The sequence below is a fragment of the Loxodonta africana genome, chromosome 3, assembly GCF_030014295.1.
Source record: "Loxodonta africana isolate mLoxAfr1 chromosome 3, mLoxAfr1.hap2, whole genome shotgun sequence".
Taxonomy (NCBI): Eukaryota; Metazoa; Chordata; class Mammalia; order Proboscidea; family Elephantidae; genus Loxodonta; species Loxodonta africana.
In genome coordinates, this window is record NC_087344.1 from 162,180,576 (window position 1) to 162,202,694 (window position 22,119).

At 38.5% G+C, this 22,119-nt stretch overlaps 1 protein-coding gene across 4 annotated transcripts in view; it reads left to right on the top strand.

Moving 5' to 3' along the window:
* Window positions 1-15,262: 15,262 nt before the first annotated feature.
* Window positions 15,263-22,119, top strand: part of PTPN22 (protein tyrosine phosphatase non-receptor type 22) — a 56,626-nt gene continuing 49,769 nt past the window's right edge. For 3 of the 4 annotated variants that reach the window (XM_003409591.3, XM_023547488.2, XM_003409592.3), the window contains exon 1: window positions 15,264-16,014. In XM_003409591.3, coding sequence (XP_003409639.1) covers window positions 15,928-16,014 — 87 coding nt within the window. In that variant the 5' untranslated portion in view covers window positions 15,264-15,927. Of the gene's footprint in view, window positions 16,015-22,119 lie in introns of all 4 variants that reach the window. The other variant, XM_023547489.2, reaches the window with a different exon arrangement.

Here is a 22,119-nt window from a genome sequence, read left to right on the forward strand (position 1 = left end):
CAGAACTGAAATACTATAAATATTCACGCATTGTGAGGAATGTAACCAATGTCACTGAACAATTTGTGTAGAAATTGTTGAATGGGAACCAAAACTGTTGTGTAAAACTTCACTGAAAACACAATAAAATATTATTAAAGAAAAAAACCAGAAAAACAAATATTGGTGAAGATGTGGAGAACTTGGAACACTCATCCATTGCTGGTAGGAATACAAGTGCTCTGGAAAACAGTTTGTTGTTTCCTCAAAAAGTTAAACATATAATGGCTATATGACCCAGCAATTCCACTTCTAGGAATACGGCCAAAAGTCTTGAAAGCAGTGACACAAACAAATCATTGTAGCACTGTTCATAATAGCCAAAAAATGGAAACAATCTAAATGCGCATCAACAGATGAATGAATAAACAAAATGTGGTATATCCATACAATGGAATATTACTCGGTCATAAAGAGAAATGATGTCCTGATACATGCTACAACATGGATGAGCCTTGAAAACATTACAATGAGTCAAATGTCAGTCATGAAAAGACAGATATTCTATGATCCTACTTATATGAAATATCTAGAAAAGACAAATGTATAGATATCAAAGATTATTGATGGTTACCAGGAGTTGGTAGAGAGGAAGAAAGGGAGCCATTACTTAGGAAGCAGAGTATCTGTTTATGGTGATTGAAAACATGCCAACAGATACTAGTGATGGTTGTACAACATAGTTAATGTAATCAGTGTCACTGAATTGTACATGTAAAAAACATTGAATTGGCAAATGCTGTGCTTATATATATATTTACAACAACTAAAAATAAAACCAGTTTAAACTACAAAAAAAAAAATACTACCTCAATAAAGCTGTTTTTTTTTTTTAAAAAATCTTCAGTGGTTCCCCATTGCCCATCAAATAACGTCTGACTCTTCAGCTTGGTATTTAATCTCCCCAGGGTCTGGCCCCAGACACCCTTTCTAGCCTTATCAAGCACAACTCTTCTCTACAGGCCCAATGCTCTAGCCAAACTGAGCCACTTATTAAGCTACCCTCCTATTACTGTTACCTATGCTTGATATTGCTTTCTCTCAGGCTCTACCTACAGACATCTTCAAGACCTCATGTCACTTTCTCCATGATGGCTATCCAGATAATCCTAACAATAAAGTAATCTTTTGTCTTCTCCTATGACCAAAAAACCAAATACCTGTCAAGTTGATTTTGACTCCTATCTACCCTATAGGACAGACTAGAACCACCCCATAGGATTTCCAAGGCTGTTAAAAAAAAAAAAAGTTTTTTTTTAATGCCACAGATAGATGGCTTTAGCAAAGAAATGCCACAGATAGATGGCTTTAACAAAGAGAAATTTATTTCTTCACATTAAAGGGGACTAAAAGTCCAAATTCAGGGAATCAACTCCAGGGGAAGGCTTTTTCTCTCTGTCGGTCGGCCTTCTCATCAATGTTCCCCTGGACTAGGAGCTTCTCAGCACAGGGACCCTGGTCCAAAAGATTCGCTGTGCTCTCAGCACTGCTTTCTTGGTGGTATGACATACCCCTTCTCTGCTAGCTTTCCTTTCCTTTTCATCTCTTGGAGATAAAAAGTGGTGCAGGCCACACCCCAGGGAAACTGCCTTTACATTGGCTCAGCAGTGTGACCTGGTTAAGGGTGGTACAATCCCACCCTAATCCTTTTTAACATAGAATTACAATCACAAACTCAAGCCTGGTACTGGTACAACAGATACATAGACCAATGGAACAGAACTGAGAATCAAACATAAATCAATCCACATATGAGCAGCTGATATTTGGCGAAGACCCAAAGCCAGTTAAATGGGGAAAAGACAGTCCCTTTAACAAATTGTGCTGGCATAACTGGCTATTCATCTGCAAAAAAAATGAAACAAGACCCATACCTCACACCATGCACAAAAACTAACTCAAAATGGATCAAAGATCGAAATATAAAATCTGAAACGATAAAGATCATGGAATAAAAAATAGGATAATGCTCGGAGCCCTAATACATGGCATAAACAGAATACAAAACATTACTAACAATGCACAAATACCAGAAGAGAAACTAAATAACTGGGAGCTCCTAAAAATCAAACACCTATGCTCATCTAAAGACTTCACCAAAAGAGTAAAAAGATTACCTACAGACTGGGAAGAAGTTTTTAGCTATGACATTTCCAATCAGCATCTGATCTCTAAAATCTACATGATATTGCAAAAACTCAACTACAAAAAGGCAAATAACCCAATTAAAAAATGGGCAAAGGATATGAACAGGCAGTTCACCAAAGAAGACATTCAGGCAGCTAACATACACATGAAAAAATGCTCGGGATCATTACCCATTAGACAAATACAAATCAAAACCACAATGAGATACCATCTCACTCCAACGAGGCTGGCATTAACCCAAAAAACACAATATAATAAATGTTGGAAAGGTTGTGGAGAGACTGGACCACTTATACACTGCAGGTGGGAATGTAAAATGATACAACCATTTTGGAAATCCATTTGGCACTTCCTTAAAAAGCTAAAAATAGCACTACCATATGATCCAGCAATCCCACTCCTTGGAGTATATCCTAGAGAAATAAGGGCCTTTACACAAAGAGAAATATGCACACCCATGTTCATTGCAGCACTGTTTACAATAGCAAAAAGATGGAAGTAACCAATATGCCTGTAAATGGATGAATGGATAAATAAATTATGGTATATTCACACATATCAATAAAGAACAATGATGAATCCATGAAACATTTCATAACATGGAGGAATCAGGAAATTGAGTGAAATTAGTTACAGGAGGTGGAACCAAGATGGAGGAATAGACAGAAGCTTCCAGCGAGCCCTCTTACAACAAAGACCTGAAAAAACAAGTGAAACGAGTATATTTATGACAAGCTGGGAGCCCCGAACATCAAAGGCAAGCTTAGAAAATGAACCGAGGGGGAGGGGGAGGAAGAGAAGGTTCAGAAGTGGAGCGGAGTTACCAGACTTGAATCGTGGGGAGCCCTCAGGCACCATTCCTGGGAGCCATGGCAGTGGGCTGATACTAGTGTTGAGCCTCAGTTTTCTCAGGGAGAAGCAGCCGGCCACACAGCCTACTCACACCTCTGGAACCAGAGAAGAATGGCACTCTCGACAAAAGCTAAGTACTTGTGTATTTTTTACCCACCCCCCACCCCCATTCCCAAGTTGGCATCAGTGGCTGATTTCCCTGCATCTGAGATAGGCACTGTTGAGTGCATAGAGCCATACTCCTGGCCTTGGAGAAGGAATGAATTTGCAAATGGAAGAAAAGATAATTTGCCAACACCACTAATGGGGGAGCTCAGGACAGAAGCGGCTCCTGTCCAGGCATAAATGGTCCATGGACTTTGAGTACCTTTCCCCTCTGCATGGACCTGTGTGGCCCTATTTCAGGAGAATAGGCCCTTGTTGCCAGACTCCAACCGTTTTAGCTGTGCGGCGGAGAGATGGGTGTTTGATGTTTGACGTTGCATTGCCTATTAAACAGGGTCCTCACCTACCCACATCAGGGGCCTAAGAACTGGTGACTACACTCAGGTCACCCAGCCACCTGCAAGAGGGGTCCAAGGATAACTAGGCTCCTCCCAGTCCTTACAACCAAAAACATTGGGTGCCCATGGTCCGTCTGCAGAAACCACCACCTGTACGCTCTAGGGAACAGGAACATGCTTTCCTCAGAGACAAGTGGGGGATGATTCTGAGCCCCCTGCCTTGTTCAGAGTATGACCCCCTGCTACAACCAGATACTGGTACCTACACCAATCACTCCTGCCCCTCTAAGACTGTAGGACAGAGCCCGTACCACACACTTGATGATCAGCTACCTGGACACCTGAGCTGAATTCATACAAGAAAAGTGAATGGACTCCTAGACTGATATACCTGATAACAACTCTAGCCATCTGGGGACAGGATGTCAAAGCTCCAAAAGTGAAAATAATCAAGCTAGCTCACTAAAGCAACCCATCTGGGCATATCAAAACAAAAAAAAAAGCCAGAAACTATGACACAGTAAATAAACATAAAATAAACTAATACAATAACTTATAGATTGCTCAGAGACAACAGTAAATATCAAGTCACATAAAGAAACAGACCATGATCGCCTTGACAAGCTCTCAAAACAAAGAATCAAGGGATCTTCTAGATGCAAGTGCCTTCCTGGAGTTACCAGAGGCAGAATACAAAAGATTAATATACAGAATCCTTCAAGACTTCAGGAAGGAAATCAGGCAATACACAGAACAAACCAAGGAACACACAGATAAAGTGATTGAAGAAATTAAAAACATAATTCAGGAACATAATGAAAAATTTAATAAGCTGGAAAAATCTGTAGACAGCAATGAGAAATTCAGAAGATTAACAATACAATTACAGAAGTAGACAACTCAATAGAAAGTCAGAGAAGCAGAACTGAGTAAGTGGAAAGAAGAATTTGTGAGACTGAAGATAAAGCACTTCACACTAACGAATATATTTAAAGAAAAATCAGATAAAAGAATTTAAAAAAATGAAGAAATCTTCAGAATCATGTGGGATTCTATCAAGAGAAAAAACCTATGAGTGATTGGAGTACCAGAACAGGAAGGGATAACAGAAAATACAGAGAGAATTGTTGAAGATTTGTTGGCATAAAACTTCCCTGATATCATGAAAGATGAGAAGATATCCATCCAAGATGCTCATCGAACTCCACATAAGGTAGATTTTAAAAGAAAGTCACCAAGACATATTATGATCAAACTTGCCAAAACCAAGGATAAAGAATTTTAAGAGCAGCTAGGGATAAATGAAAAGTCACCTGCAAAGGAGAGTCAATAAGAATAAGCTCGGGCTACTTGGCAGAAACCATGCAGGCAAGAAGGCAATGGGATGACATATAAAAAATTGAAGGAAAAAATTTGCCAGCCAAGAATCTTATATCCAGCAAAACTGTCTCTCAGACATGAAGGTGAAATTAGGACATGTACAGATGAACAGAAGTTTAGGGAATTCATAAAAACCAAACCAAAACTACAAGAAATACTAAAGAGAGTTCTTCAGTTAGAAAATCAATAATATCAGGTATCAACCCAAGACTAGAACACTGGGCAGAGCAATCAGATATTAACCCAGACAGGGAAATCACAAAAATAAATCAAGATAAAAAAATGCTCAAAACAGGGAAACAGCGATGTTATTATGTAAAAGAAGACAACATTAAAATAATAAAAAGGGACTAAGAAGTGTAGTCATAGATTTTCCATATGGAGAGGAAGACAAAGCGATACAAAGAAATAAAAGTTAGGTTTAAATTTAGAAAAATAGGGGTAAATATTAAGGCAACCACAAAGGAGACAAACCATCCTACACATCAAAATAAAATACAAGAAAAAAATAGAGGCTCAGCAGAAAAAACATCAACAACAACGAATATGAGGATAGGACAATATATAAAGATAATCTACTCAGCACATAAAATTAAGTGGGGAAAACAACAACACACAAAAAAAGACATCAAAGTGATAGCACTAAATTCATACCTATCCATAATTACGCTGAATGTAAATAGACTCAATGCACCAATAAGGAGGCAGAGAGTGGCAGAATGGATTAAAAAGCACTATCCATCTATATGCTACCTACAAGAGACACACCTTAGACTTAGAGACTAAAACTCAAAGGATGGAAAAAAATATATCAAGCAAACAACAATCAAAAAAGAGCAGGAGTGGCAGTATTAATTTCCAACAAAATAGACTTTGAAGTTAAATTCACCACAAAGAACAAGGAGCGACACTATATAATGATTAAAGGGATAATATACCAGGAGGATAGAACCATATTAAATATTTACATACCCAATGACAGGGCTCCAAGATACATAAAACAAACTCTATTAGCAATGAAAAGTGAGATAGACAGCTCCATAGTAATAGTAGGAGACTTTAAAACACCACTTTCGGTGAAAGACAGGGCATCCAGAAAGAAGCTCAATAAAGACATGAAAGATTTAAATGCCACAGTCAACCAACTTGACCTCATAGGCATATACAGAACACTCCACCCAACAGCAGCCAAGTATACTTTCTTTTCCAACACACATGGAACATTCTCTAGAATAGACTACATACTAGGTCATAAAGCAAGCCTTAGCAGAATCCAAATAATTGAAATATTACAAAGCATCTTCTCTGACCATAAGGCCATAGAAGTGGAAATCAACAACAGAAAAAGCAGGGAAAAGAAATCAAACACTTGGAAACTGAACAATATCCTGTTCAAAAAAAAAAAAAAAAAACTATTATAGAAGACGTTAAGGATGGAATAAAGAAATTCAGAGAATCCAATGAGAATGAAAACACTTCCTAACAAAACCATTGGGACTCAGTGAAAGCAGTGCTCAGAGGTCAATTTATATCAATAAATGCACACATCCAAAAAGAAGAAAGGGCCAAAATCAAAGAATTATCCCTACAACTTGAACAAATAGAAAGACAGCAACAAAAGAAACCCTCAGGCACCAGAAGAAAGCAAATAACACAAATTAGAGCAGAACTAAATGAAATAGAAAACAGAAAAACAATTGAAAGAATTAACAAGACCAAAAGCTGCTTTTTTGTAAAAATCAACAAAATAAACTATTGGCCAAACTGACAAAAGAAAAACAGGAGAGGAAGCAAATAACCTGAATAAGAAATGAGATGGGCGATATTATAACAGGCCCAACTGAAATTAAAAGAATCATATCAGATTACTGTGAAAAACTATACTCAAACAAATTTGAAAACCTAGAAGAAATGGATGAATTCCTAGAAACACACTACCTACCTAAACTAGCACGAACAGAGGTAGAACAACTAAATAGACCCGTAACACAAGAAGAGACTGAAAAGGTAATCAAAAAACTCCCAGCAACAAAAAAGCCCTGGCCCAGATGGCTTCACCACAGAGTTCTACCAAACTTTCAGAGAAGAGGTAAAACCACTACTACTAAAGGTATTTCAGAGCATAGAAAAGGACAGAATACTCCCAAACTCATTCGAGGAAGCCAGCATATTCCTGATGCCAAAACCAGTTAAAGATACCACAAAAAAAGAAAATTGTAGACCTATATCCCTCATGAACTTAGGTACAAAAATCCTCATCAAAATTCTAGCCAATAGAATCCAACAACTTATCAAAAAAAATAATTCACCATGACCAATTGGGATTCATACCAGGTATGCAGGGATTAAAAAAAAAAAAAAAATTTTTTTTTTTTATGCAGTGATGGTTCAACATTAGAAAAACAATTAATGTAATCCATCATATAAATAAAACAAAAGACAAGAACCACATGATTTTATCAATTGAGACAGAAAAAGCATTTGACAAAGTTCAACACCCATTCATAATAAAAACTCTCAGCAAAATAGGAATAGAAGGAAAATTCCTCAACATAATAAAGGACATTTATACAAAGCCAGCAGCCAGCATCACCCTAAATGAAGAGAGTCTGAAAGCATTTCCCTTGAGATCGGGAGCCAGACAAGGATGCCCTTTATCACCACGCTTATTCAACATAGTGCTGGAGGTTCTAGCCGGAGCAATTAGGCTGGATAAAGAAATAAAGGGCATCCAGATTGGCAAGGAAGAAGTAAAAGTATCTCTATTTGCAGACGACATGACTTATACACAGAAAACCCTAAGGAATGCTCAAGAAAACTACTGAAACTAATAGAAGAGTTCAGTACATTATCAGGATACAAGATAAACATACAAAAATCAGTTGGATTCCTCTACATCAACAAAAAGAACATTGAAGTGGAAAGCACCAAATCAATACCATTTACAGTAGTCCTCAAGAAGATAAAATACGTAGGAATAAATCTTACCAGAGTTGTAAAAGACTTATGCAAAGAAAACTACAAAACACTTCTGCAAGAAACCAAAAGAGACCTACATAAGTAGAAAAAAATACCTTGCTCATGGATAGGAAGAGTTAACATTATAAAAATGTCTATTCTACCAAAGCGATCTTTAGATTTAATGCAATTCTAATCAAAATTCCAACAACATTTTTTAATGAGATAGAGAAACAGATGACCAACTTCATATGGAAGGGCAAGAGGCCCCAGATATGTAAAGCACTACCGAAAAAGAAGAACAAAGTGGGATGCCTTGCCCTACCTGATTTTAGAACCTATTATACCACCACAGTAGTCAAAACAGCCTGGTATTGGTACAACAACAGATACATAGACCAATGGAACAGAATTGAGAATCCAGACATAAATCCACCCACATATCAGCAGCTGATATTTGACAAAGGCCTCAAAGCAGTTAAATGGGGAAAAGACAGTCTTTTGAACAAATGGTGCTGGCATAACTGGATACCCACCTGCGAAAACATGAAACAAGACCCATAACTCACACCATGCACAAAAACATGCTCAAAACGGATCAAAGACTTAAATATAAAATCTAACACTAAAGATTGCAGAAGAAAAAATAGGGACAATGTTAGGAGCCCTAATATATGACATAAACAGTATACAAAACATTACTAACAATGCAGAAGAAAAACTAGATAACTGGGAGCTCCTAAAAATCAAACACCTGGAATCGACTTGACAGCACTGGGTTGTTTTTTTTTTTTTTTTTTTTGGTTATGCTCATCCAAAGACTTCACCAAAAGAGTAAAAAGACTACCTACAGACTGGGAAAAAGTTTTTAGCTATGACATTTCTGATCAGCACCTGCTCTCTAAAATCTACATGATACTGCAAAAACTCAACTACAAAAAGACGAATAACCCAATTAAAAAATGGGAAAAAGATATGAATAGACACTTCACTAAAGAAGACATTCAGGTAGCTAACAGATACATGAGGAGATGCTCACAATCATTAGGCATTAGAGAAATGCAAATCTTCTACAATGAGAATCCATCTCACTCCAACAAGGCTGGCATTAAAATGTTGGCGAGGTTGTGGAGGGAATGGAACACTCATAAATTGCTGGTGTGGGAATCATGGCCTAAACAAGTTGACATATATATTGAATACTGTCATTCAATCCATGACAGCAGCCTATTGCTTAACCACTGGGCCACCAGGGCTTCTTCATCTTATGACAAATGGCCTTAAATTATAGTTATTTATGTAGTTATCTTCCCTACTAGAATAAAGGATCCTTGAACAAAGACAATTTGTTGTACACTTCTGTAGCACTCCACCTCTGTTCTCTTGGATGTATATGGATCCTATAAATATTCATTAAATGAATGAATAAATGACTCAACACTGAATGAACAAACAAAGAAAAAATGAGATCTCAGGCTTTATTATATTTTAAACAGGATGCTGTAGCAGGTTGAATACTGTCCCCCAAAATTCATGCCTACCCAGAACTTCAGAATGTAATGTTATATGGAAATGGGGTCTTTGCAGTTGTAATTAAAGATTTATTATTTATTTATTTTTTTGTACTTTAGATGAAAGTTTATAGAGCAAATTAGTTTCTTATTAAACAATTAATATACATACTATTTTGTGACATTGGTGGCCAACCCCATGACATGTCAACACTCTCCCTTTCTTGACCTTGGGTTCCCTGTTACCAGCTTTGCCCCTAGGCCAGTGTGCCCATTTAGCCTCGTTCTGTTTATGAGCCTGTCTAATCTTTGGCTGAACGGGGAACCTCAGGAGTGACATCAGTACTGAGTTAAAAGGGTGTCTGGGGGCCATACTCTTGGGGTTTCTCCAGTCTCTGCCAGACCAGTAAATCTGGACTTTTTTTGAGAGTTAGAATTTTGTTCTACATTTATCCCCAGCTCTGTCCAGGACCTCTACTGTGATCCCTGTCAGAGTAGTGGTGGTGGTAGCCAGGCAGTGTCTAGTTGTGCTGGAGTCAGTCTGATGGAGGCTGTAGTAGTTGTGGTCCATTAGTCCTTTGGACTAATCTTTCCCTTGTGTCTTTGGTTTTCTTCACTCTCCCTTGCTCCAGATGGGGTGGTAGTTAAGGGTCTTTAGATAAAATCATCCTGCATTTATTTATTAAATAAACATGAGATATAAGGAACATGTGAAAAAATAAGAAAACTTCCAGAGCTGAATATATTTATATTAGAGGGATTCAGACTAAGAGAAGGTCATGATAAAATAGAGTTAGGGGTAGGATTTCTGAAGAAAAGAGTAACTGGGCTTTGTGAAAGAATTGGCCCTAAATCCAACGACTGGTGTCCTTATAAGAAAAGAAGAGGATGAAGAGAAGAGAATGCCATGTAAAGATAAAGTCAGAGAATGGAGTGATGCATCCACAAGCCAATGAATGCCAAGGATTGCTGCCAACCACCAGAAACTAGGATAGAGGCATGGAACAGATTTTCCCTCAGAGGCTCCAAAAGGAACTAACTCCGCTGTCTCCTTGACTTCAGACTTCTGGTCTCCAAAACTGTGAGAGACTATATTTCTTGTAAGCCACCAAGTTCGTGGTTATTTTTTAGGGCATTCTCAGGAAACTAATACAGATGCCATGGTTCACCTAGAGTCCTTACTCTCTCCTTAAAAAAAAAAAAAAATTGCTTCAATTGTAAGCTATCAGTTGACATTTGCCTCTTGAGAATTATGTTTCTGAAACCTAAGGAAGAGTATGAGTCCCTATATGGTATGTGGGAAGCTGACTGTGAAGTCCACAGGGACTCATACTGCTGTGGAGCAGGTGTATTGAAATGCTTAATGAGGTTTTAGAAAGTTGTAGTGACAAAGAAGCAGATTGAAAAACGGGTAGGGGACTTTCCTGCTGAGGATGATGTTATGAAAATATGAGCAAATCAAACAAGCTTCATTAGAGATATTTTATTATTCTGTGTTAGTTTATCAAAGGAGAAACACTGGTCAGTTCTGGAGATAAAGAATGTCATTTCTCTCTGGCCATTACAGCCCTCTGGGGCTGGACCCTGCACCTCAGTCACAGCACCATACCTTGGTTTACTCCTTTTACAATAATAGCCTTGCTGCTTGGGCAGAAGCACTCAGGGAAGTACTCTTTGCCAGGTTCCCGGGTCTCCCTGCAGGTAAGATCCATCTGCTTCTAGCACAGTGGAAGTACCTAGCCAGAGACTAGAAGCATAGACTGTGCCAGGCAAGAGACCTGAAATAATTAATGTAGTGAGTTACCGAGTCAGTGAATCTCTCACCAAAGCCTAGCCATATTATGTAATATATTTGATCACAACAGACTTTTTCCTAAGTATTTTAGGGATGCTCAAGACCAGGTTAAACACTGTGGGTTATGCTAAAACATAGAAGATACTATCACTGCCTTTGATAAGCTTACAGGAGGCAATTTTGTCTACTTTGGAATGTATAATGGGTCTCATGATTACATAAACTTATGAGATGCAAGGAACATGTAAAAAAAAAATTAGAAAGCTTCCAGATCTGAATATAAAGATTTATATTGAAGGGATTCAGAATAAGAGAAGGTCATGGTGAAATTGTTATAAGAGGATTTCTGAAGAAAGGGGTAACCGGCCTTTATGAAAGAAGGTTATTTATCTTGATGAAAATTAAAGGAAACAGTGAGAAGTAGTAAAAGAAGTGGTAGTGTAATCAACAAGATTTGTGGGTGATGTGGTTGGAGAGGTTGGATCAGGACATTTGATTAGAAGTGGCTTGGTAACAAGTTGAGGTATCTGGGCTTGTTCCCATAGACTATGAGCAGGCATTTTGGTTTTTTAACATTAAAGTGGAGTTTTAAGAAGTTTCATCCAGCCCTGGTTACAAGGAGACACTGAAATGGGAGAGAGAGAGGTACGAGACCAACTAAGAGCTTATGGCTGCAGGAATCCAGATGCGAAAATGGGAATGGTTAACACAGAAATGGAAAATGTAGGTTGAAACTAAAAGACATGGAGGAGAAAGAACCAATAGACTTTGGTGGCTGTTATAAATTGAATTGTATCCCCCCAAAATATGTGTTTTAAATCCTAACTCCTATACCTGTGGTTATAATGCCATATGGGAATGGAGTTTCTTTGTTGTATTAATGAGACAGTATTAGTGTAGAGTGTGTTGTAAGTCAATCTCTTTTGAGATATGAAAGAGCAGGTTAAGCAAGTGAGCAGAGATGGGAGAACATAGATGCCATGCCACATGAAGGTCACCAAGGAGTCAAGAAACGGAAGCTGAAAAGAAACAAAGACCTTCCCCTCAAGCCAACAGAGACAAAAACGCTTCCCCTAGAGCCTCCTCGCCTGTGGGAAAATTAATTTCTGTGTGTTAAAGGTACCCACTTGTGGTATTTCTGTTATAGCAGCAGCAGGGCAGTGACCAACAGGATGTTTACAAAGGACAGAGTGTTAAAAAAAAAAAAAAGACAGTGTTTCACAGATAGTAGTACACACACACACACACAAAAATAGCCCACATCAAATCAATGACCCTGGGATGCAGAGAAAGGCAAGAGGAGTGAAAGTAAAGCTAAGACTGAGTAAATGGCTTCTCCAGGGTAACCCACGCCTCTTCACAGAGAGAAAGATGTTCTGAGAAATAATGTCTTTCCTACTGAGCAGTTTATCTTGCCCTAATAATATCCCCTGATAGTCTCTGATTAAAGTTTATGGTCCTCTAATTCCTGATCTCCATGATACTGATGTTTCTCCCTTCAGCTGGCACATTCTCTTCTTGTTGGAGCAGGTGACAGTATGATCAACACCCGTTATCATCTTCCTTCTGAACAAACACCAGAGACGTGTGAGGCAGCTGTGAGTGGTCCCTAATTCTTCACTCACTCCGCTTCAGGCGCTTATTCAGAATTTTACTTCCTACTAGAGCTCACCTTTGATGGTTCTGATACGGTGTCTTTTACTGCATGGAATTGTTGTGTTCACTTAGGGTTTACGCCAGACTGGTTTAAATGTTTCATTGTAAATTCTTAAATTATGTATTTGCCAACCTTTGGTGCATGACTTGTTCCCCTCCCCAACTCTTGATTGTCCCACAAGATACAAATGAGTCAACACAATCTGTTCCTATTGCCCTCCAGTATCTGTAGAAGGAAGTGTGAAAGATTAAGCAGTAGGCTTAGATTTGTTCAAAATAAAACTGAAGTGTTTTTGTTTTCTCCTTCAGGTTGTTTTTTGCTCACTTGAGTGGTCTGCTCAGGAAATGGCCTTGCAGCTAAGTGAGTTTTTGAGGTTTAGTTATTTCACGATGTTTCTATGCCTTTTGGTTTTACAATGGAACAGACTCCTAAGTCTTGCTGCTTGCTTTTAAAAAAGAGATACAGTTCGGCAAAGACTCTATTTTCAGATCCTGAGCTTTGGGGTAAAAGAGCTATGGATGACATCTAAGCAATTTTTTCTTTCTTATCTCATATCTATCTCTACCTCTTCCCTCCCTAAGAAGAGACGATAACATTGAGATTGTTCTGAAATAGGGGCTTGAGGAAAATTGATTTAAATTTCATCTTATGAAGCATCTGTAATTATTTAAGTTCTGGTTTTGATGGAAGTGAGGACATTCTAAGGGGACACAGAGATTATGAAACTGTATCTTTTATTTGTTCAAAACAGAATCATTTCCTTCTAGGGTTATACTTTGCTACTTGGCAAACAAGAAAGTTAGTTTGGAATATTTTTATTTTTATCAATAATTAAGTCTATTTCTTCAGTTCTGAAATGCTTTATTAACTGGTTTAGTGTGTATGTTTTTTAACCATATTCTGGCTTGTTCACTATTGCATGCCCAGCCCCTAACACAGTGTTAGAATTTAGTGGATACTCAATAAGAATGAATTAATAGTTTTTTTTTTTGCATGTGTGTATGTTTTAATTTAAAAAGTGGTATAAGAAAGTTTTTAAAAATCACCCTTAATCCCAGCACACACATACAATTGATTTTTTGCAACTTTTAGTTTCTGTTTAACTATGTACAGTATATACTTTTACATGGTTATAGTTATTGTGAGCTTTAAATTTTGTATTTTTTAAAATGTAAACCTTTCCCTCTATTTTATATGTTTAAAAATAACCAGATCAAACACTGCATTGCTTAGAGCAGAGAGATACTCTCCTTTAAGGCTAGTGGGGTTAATTTGAGAAATGTGATTCTATTCCAACAAATATTGCTGAAGCATTATGGTCCACTTTAATTTACATGGCTCAGTATTGAAATTCTTTATTTGGAATATTGGCTTCAAGTTGCCTATAACCACGCTATATCAATGACCTTTCTTTTTCCTGTTGTAGGGCTCAATAAAATGAAAGCAGCTTAATAGCGTCCAGAATCAGGACTTCCTAAAGGAAATTTGAACAATGTTGCAAAACAGAAAGGATTGCTAATATTTACATAAAAAAAAAGAAAATACATAAGGAAGGCCTAATGATACATTTCCCAGTTTTCTTCAGGATGTTGTTAACATATTCTTTAGTGAACTTCTACCCCCACACAGAAATGATGTGCTCGTTTCTGGGTGTTCTCACACCGATTTAGACACTCTTGGGGAGCCCTGGTAGTGCAGAGGTTAAGAGCTCAGGCTGCTCATCAAACGATGGACAGTTCAAATCCACCAGCTGCTCCTTGGAAACCCTGTGGGGCTGTTCTACTCTGTCCTATAGGGTCGCTATGAGTCCAAAGTCGACTTGACCGCACACAACGACAACAATGTTGTTAACATATTCTTTATTGAACTTCTACCCGAAACAGAGATGATGTGCTGATTTCTGGGTGCTCTCGCACTAATTTAGACACTCTTGGACAGATCTGTACCCACTGAAAAAAGAACTTAGGCAAACTGAGATGTAGAAGCCTTTTCTGGAACAACTTGCCTGTCAGACAGGGCTGAATTGCCACATGCACGGCATGACCTCCTGAAACAAAGGCCTTTTCCAAGACACTGGCTGCAGAGTAGAAATGTCTTCTCTAGAAACAGGCTTTCCACCCTGAAAGTTATATTGCTGCCAGCAAGGTGATTGTTTTTACTTTTTTTCTGTTCCCTCAGTTAAATCAGCCTTACTTTTTTTTTTTACTAACGGGGGGATAGTATGCCATTGCTGGGTCAGTGCTCCTGCTGGGGGTCACTGTGCTCTGAATCCTTATTGGCCAATACTTTCAGTCTTTACATCCAAGTGAAGCTCATAAGGCTCCTGGGGGTGGGGGAGGTCCTGAAATCCACACTTCCCTTAATGGAGGTCAGCACTTCCCTAGTCCTGCGAGAGGTATAGACTGTCAGAAGCAGCTGACTTTGCTTCATTCCAAAGAGAGTTTGAGGTCTATTGGGGGAACTTAAGAATAAATACTCTGAAAAAAATGCCTTCTCTGATGAACAGAAGTTTGCCCCGATCATATTGGCAAGAAACCTTTGGAGAAAGACTCCCCGCAAAAGTTGAGTGACTCTAAAAGTGTCCGTCTCCCTTTCTGGGCCTAACTGAAGCAGAGTTCATTTGGAAATGGAGGATATAGAAGGTGACACCAGGGCCTTTGTGCTCACTGGTGAGATGGAGAGAGGCAGAAACCATGAGACCTCTAACTCTGCCTTTTCTCTGTGAAGCAAGAAGAGAGGTGAATTTTGCTTAAATGTAGACTGGAACAGTCTCAGAGCTAAGCAGACCACACGTTATTTTCTGGTTAGTCTCTTGTTTGTTAAAAACTTGAATTGTAACCAGGCTCCTTTGTTGAAAACGAAGGCGCTAGGGCCCTGCTGTGAGATGATGGTTTTGTTGTGTGACCACAGAGGCTGGTTACGCACTAATTTCCTCTAGGGCTTGTGATGAAGTCAGTAAACCACAGCCTTCAGCATACTCTGCTCAGGAGGCGGCAGTGGCTTCTCGGTGGTGTCTTAGCCATGACACACATTTGACATGCCCTCCTTCAACCTATTCATAGATTGTCTCTCTTGCTCTGCAGCATGGACCAAAGAGAAATTCTGCAGAAGTTCCTGCATGAGAACCAAGATAAGAAAATTAAGAAAGAGGAGTTTGCCAATGAATTTCTGGTGAGTCCTGTGTGTAACACTCTCATGGTAGTTACATAGGCTATTTAACTGACTCTGATGGTCCAACTCTCCTAGACCAAATTGCTCTTGGATTAAAATGAATATTAGACCTCAGACAGGCAGGAGGGAAGGAAGGCAACCTAAACGTTTGACTTCCCTCAGCAGTTTGTATGTATGTTAGGTGTTCTCTCCAAAATACTGACTTTGATATTTTGTTTGCTATTTCTTGACACTTGACTAGGAATCCTACAGAAGACATACACAGTTCCAGTGGAATAAATACTAATATAATTGAACATACAGAGTTCCCCAGGTATCTAAGTTGTGGTTAATGATTCAAATTACTAATTTTATTTTATATTAAGAGGAAAGAGACCAAGACTAGCTTTTCATGGCTCAATGAACATTTTTATCCTCCCCTTGGGATTCCATTTGGATGACATAATTTTTTTTTAAAAGCACCAAAATTACCTGCTGCCTCATCACTTTTCTTTTTGGTGAAGAAAAAAATATTAGAACATACGTTTTTGCAATAACAGGGTTTCCTTAACCTTCTTTTGCTTGGAGATGTGAAAGGCTAGGATGGAGAGTAGGAGCAAGTGAAGGGAATGGAGAGAAATATTGAGTACGAGGCAGCCTAGGGTCAACTGGATTTGATTACCCAGAGCAACATTGCATCTCCTTTGAGGGAACTGTGGTTATTGCTGCAGTGATCAGCTGGATAGGCCTTATTGACCCTATAACCGAGTACATCAGATCAAATAGGGTATCTGCGAGTACCTATCATGTATTTTGGAATACTTCCAGCTGGTGTTTCAGAGCTGTAATAACTTCAGACCTTCGATCTTCAGCTGTGAAGAAGAAGTGGAAAAAACAAGGGAACCGAAGCACAAAACCTAGAATTAAATCATGATTCTTTTGCCAACTAAATTCTAGACTATTTGACGTGTTCCTTAATCTTCCCGAGCCTTTGTTTCAAATTTATAAAATGAGGATACTAGTTTCGTCTTTCCTATCCTCACAGGATTGTTGTGAAGATTTAACAGCAATAATAATTAAATATGGCCATTTATTCAGTGGTGTTTATAGAGCACCTACTATGTACCAAGCACAGTGCTAGGCACTGAGGATACAGCAGTCAACAAAACAAACAAAACTCTTTGTCCTCATGGAGCTAGCTCTCTGGTCCACCACAGTAATGTAAAAACACTCTGTAAAGACTTGAGTGATTAGCTATTATGATTGAGTGGTTAATATTATGACAGAGACCAGTTCAACTCAGATAATATTGTGGTATCATGAAAAAAGTGCTCTCAGTGCCATGGTCCGGTCAGTCTGAAGCCTGTCTGAAGTCAGTCTGAAGGGAGGGAGGTAAGGAGGACATCCTAGCCTATGTGTCTCTTTAGAAACGTGCCTGCCTCTGGCCTATAACTCCTAAGCCAAATTCACCCAAAGCAGAGAGGTAAAAAGTGAGGGGCAACTTCTGTTTTATTCTGGTTGTGTTTTTTTTAAATAATGTAAACTATATCCCTGATATTTTACCTTTTCTTATCTCCAAAAACTAAACAGAATCCAATGCTGTTGAGTTGATTCTGACTCGAAGCGACCCTATAGGACAGAGTAGAACTGCCCCATAGCGTTTCCAAGGCTGTAAATCTTTATGGAAGAAGACTGCCACATCTTTTGCCTGTGGAATGGCTGGTGGGTTTGAACTGCCAACCTTTTGGCTAGCATCTGAGTGCTTTAACCACTGCACCACCAGGGCTCCTTTCTTATCTCGGGTCATTATAATCTCTCACCCAAATTATGACAGCTGCCTCGTAATTGGTTTCTCTGCCTCTGGTCTTGCCCCACTTCAATCAATTTTCCATTCAACACCCAAGTGATCTTTTAATAATACAAATCTGATCATTTTTTCCCTAGTTTGTCTTTTTTTTCTGTTTAAAATTGTGAAATGTACTAACACATTTAGAGAAGTACGTAAAAGAAGTACAGTATATTGACTAATTATAAAGCAACTACCACCCAAGACAATAAACAGAGCATTGCCAGACCCTAGAAGACCTCTGTATATCCCCTTCCCATCAGGTCCCTACCCCCACCCTGCCCTGCCCAAGGGGTAATCACTATCCTGACTTTTATATTAATCATTTCCTTGCTTTTCTAGGTCCTGATTTTAAGGACCTTGTTTGGGGGTGGTGATTAAGTGGAACCTCACTGTTCACTGACTCATGTCCTCCAGTGGAAAAAGAGTGTTGCTCTCAGCCCCACCTAAAGGTTAATCTGAGATACCAGAGGGTGTAGCTTTGGGGAAGTGAGGGAGTGTTGAATGGGGCCAGGTTGCTTGCTTGAGCAAGGTAAATACTGCCATTAAATTGGAGGGTTTTCCACCTGGTCACATCCCACATCCCACCTTAATCCCTTAGTATATTCTCCCAGAATTTGATGATTCTGGAGCTTGTGAACTGACTCTGTGACTCTGGGCTACTGCTAGTCTGAAGGATGGTGCCTTTGTGCAAATTACCAAATGGCTCCTCTGCTTCCAGGTGGTGGCCCTGTGACCTTTTCTACCCCCTGCCTTCAGGTCCGTGGCTTAGGTTTCAGTCCCCACTCTCCCCACACCTCTTGGCCGGGTATCTCTATTCAGAGCACAACATTCATAACTAGATGTGGCAGTCCTGTGTGACAGCTGAAGCCAATAGCATGCTCAGGTCTTCTTGTATCAAGACTAAATTTAATCTCTCTAGATGAAGCTGCCACAGAATGCCCCTGTAAGGTATTCATGCATTCATTCAAATACAGGAATACGATGCAATGTTCCTGCTTTGTGGAGCATGTCTTCTAACTGGAGAGGCAACATTAAACAACTAATTACTAATTACAGTTGTGATAGCCTTTGATAGGGTGTCAAGGAAGTATCACATTCACTATCTTATTAGTCATAAAAACCCTGTGAGGTAGCTACAATTATTATCTCTGACTTACAGGTGAGAAAACTGAGGCCCTGAGAGTAATCAGCCTAACTTATTCAGCTGTTAAGCTGTAGAGACAGAACTTAACCCAGATTTGTATTATTCAGAGCCTGTGAAATTAATCTTTATGCAACAGTGCCTTGCTTCATTTCAACCAATAACACTGAGTCCCTCAAAGCCTGAGGGTAAATCCCTAGGTAGTATAGTTTTTATATAGCAGAAACAGCGGTATACGACCACATTACTGAAAATTCCATGAAGGTACTTTTAAAAAGCCCTTATTGTAATTATTCTTATAAACCAATATTATCACAAGGTTAAAAAAAAAAATGAATAAATCCACCACAGTACTAGCATTCCAAAAAACAAGTTTTATTTTGTGGATCTTCTTGTCCATTTATATAATGCTTTTTTATATCATAATTATAGCGTAATACAATTTTGTATTCCCACTTCACATAGCATTATACCAAAATTATATACCATGTTAATTCAAAGTATTTATAGTATTTAATGGCTAAGGAGCCCTGGTGCTGCAATGGTTAAGCGTTTGGCTGTTAACTGAAAGGCTGGGGGTATGAACCCACCCAGGGGCTCAACAGGAGAAAGACCTGACGACCTGCTTCAGTAAAGATTACAGCCTAGAAAATCCTAAGGGGCAGTTCTACTGTGTCACATGGGATCGCCATGAGTTGAAATGGATTCAACGGCACCTAACAACAACAATGGTGCAGCATGGCATGATGAAATAATAACAATCATAATAACCAATACTTCTACAGCCTACTATGTGCCAGACATCACTCTGAGCACTTTTATGTATCAATTCATTTAATCTATTGAGGAAGGTAGTGCTATTATTTTAATTTTATAGATTAGGAGACTGAGGCACAGAGAGGTTAACTGACTTTCTCAAGGTCACACAGCTAGTAAGCAGTATAACTGAGTTTTGAATTCAGGTAGTCTTTTTTACCATCTGTACTGATAACCACTTTGTAGTCACATAATTCTGGGTTTAAATTTAGGTTCTGCCTATTATTAGCTGTGTGGCTTTGAACAAAGTCATTAAAAAGTGGGAATAAATAACATTCACTTTGCATAACTGCTGTGAAGTTAATGGGATAAGTATACAAAATGCCTGACACATAGCAAGCACCCAGATAATTTAACCATTTCTGTACTGTTGGACATTTAGGTTGTTTCTAATTTTTCATGATTATTGATAACTGGAAACCCAGGTGGCATAGTGGTTAAGTGCTATGGCTGCTAACCAAAAGGTCGGCAGTTTGAATCCTCCAGGCACTTCTTGGAAACTCTACGGGGCAGTTCTACTCTGTCCTATAGGGTCGCTATGAGTCGGAATCGACTCGACGGCAGTGGGTTTGGTTTGTTTTTTTTGATAACACTACAATGAATATGTTGTGCATGTTGTTTTTCCCTTCTTTTGGGTTACATCCTGAGGCTAGATCCCCCAAGGTGTTATTATTGGGTCAAAGAGTATTAGCATCTAAGTGTTTAAACCCTTTGTCTTCAAGTCGATTCTGACTTATAGTGGCCCTACAGGACAGAATAGAACTGCTCCAAGGATTGGTTGGTGGATTCCAACTGCCGACCTTTTGGTTAACAGCCGAGCTCTTAAGCACAGCTCTACCAGAGCTCCTCTAAATGGTTAAGTACTGCCAAACTTATTTCTAAAAGAATTTTTTTAATTTTCAGTATCTGAATTTGTAATTTTCTCTACCACTTTGCCAGTCTTAATTTAGTAACTATAAAAGACAATAATAGATACAATTTATTGACTCCTTACCATGTGCTAGGCAATCTGCTAAGTGTTTTACCATATATGATCTCAGCTCATCTCTACAACAACCCCAAGAGGAAAGTATTATCTTCATTTTACCTACGAAATGGCAAAGCTGGGGTTTGAAACTGGTATGTTTGTTTCCAAAGTCTCTTAACTTCTCTACTTATGCTGCATCAGGTAAAATCATAACTTTTAAAAATATAATTGGTGTAAAATAGTATTTTATTATGTTAATTTGATTTCTGAGTCTGAAAATTTTCCATGACTATTTTCAATCTCCTTTTTCTTTTATAGTATAACTTTTCTGCTCATCTGCTTTTCACAGTCACAATAGCTAACCCTTAACAGTGCTTCAGGCTCTGTGCTAAAGCGCTTTACAAACAGAACCGCGTTTACTTCTTAAAGAATCTCTTAAAATGGCTAAAATAAGTCCTGCATAGTCCAACCCTCAAGTGCTGCCTTGAACATTCTTCACTCTCTTTTGCCTAGGTAACAATAATTCTTCAGATCTCATTAAGGATGTCACTTCCCCTGAGAAGTCTTCTTGACCTGAGTAGACTGAATTTCCTATTATAAGTTCTCGTTATTCATTTTTTTGTAGAATACCACATTTCCAATTTTAAAAGAATATTAAGAATGGTTAACTCCGGGTAGTGAATTATAGGTAATCTTTATCTTTTTGCTTTTCTGTATTTTCTAAATTTTTGTCAAAATACATATTACTTTATTTAAAAATTTCCTTTAGTGTTGTTGGATTCCATTTAAAGAATGGAATTTGTGTATTTATTTGATTTACTTGTGTAATTATTTGATTAATGTCCGATCACCCAACAGATTGAAGCTTGACAAAGGCAAGGCTCATGTTTAGTCTGCTTATCCTGGTGTCCTTGGTGTCTGGCATGGAGTAAACACTGACTCACAGAGAGGTTAAGTGACTTACCTAATAAGGTCACGCAGCTTATAAGTGGTGGCACTTGGATTTGAAGTAAAGTCATCTAACTTTTGAGTCTGTGGTCTTACTACCCCTTCCCACTCTGTTACCTCCAATTTATTCATTAACTTTAATTTTTAAACTTTTAAGAATTGTAAAATATAACTTACACACAAAAAGTTAAAAATATATATGTATATATGCAGTTTAACAGTTGATAATAAAGCACATACCCATATACCCATATAAGCACCACTCAAATAAAGGAAAAAAAAACAGCGCCCACACCCCAGAAACCTCCTGAGTGTCCTTCTTGATCACACCCCCCCATCTATTAAAAAAGAAAACCAAACCCATTGCCGTTGAGTTGATTCCGACTCATAGCAACCCTATAGAAC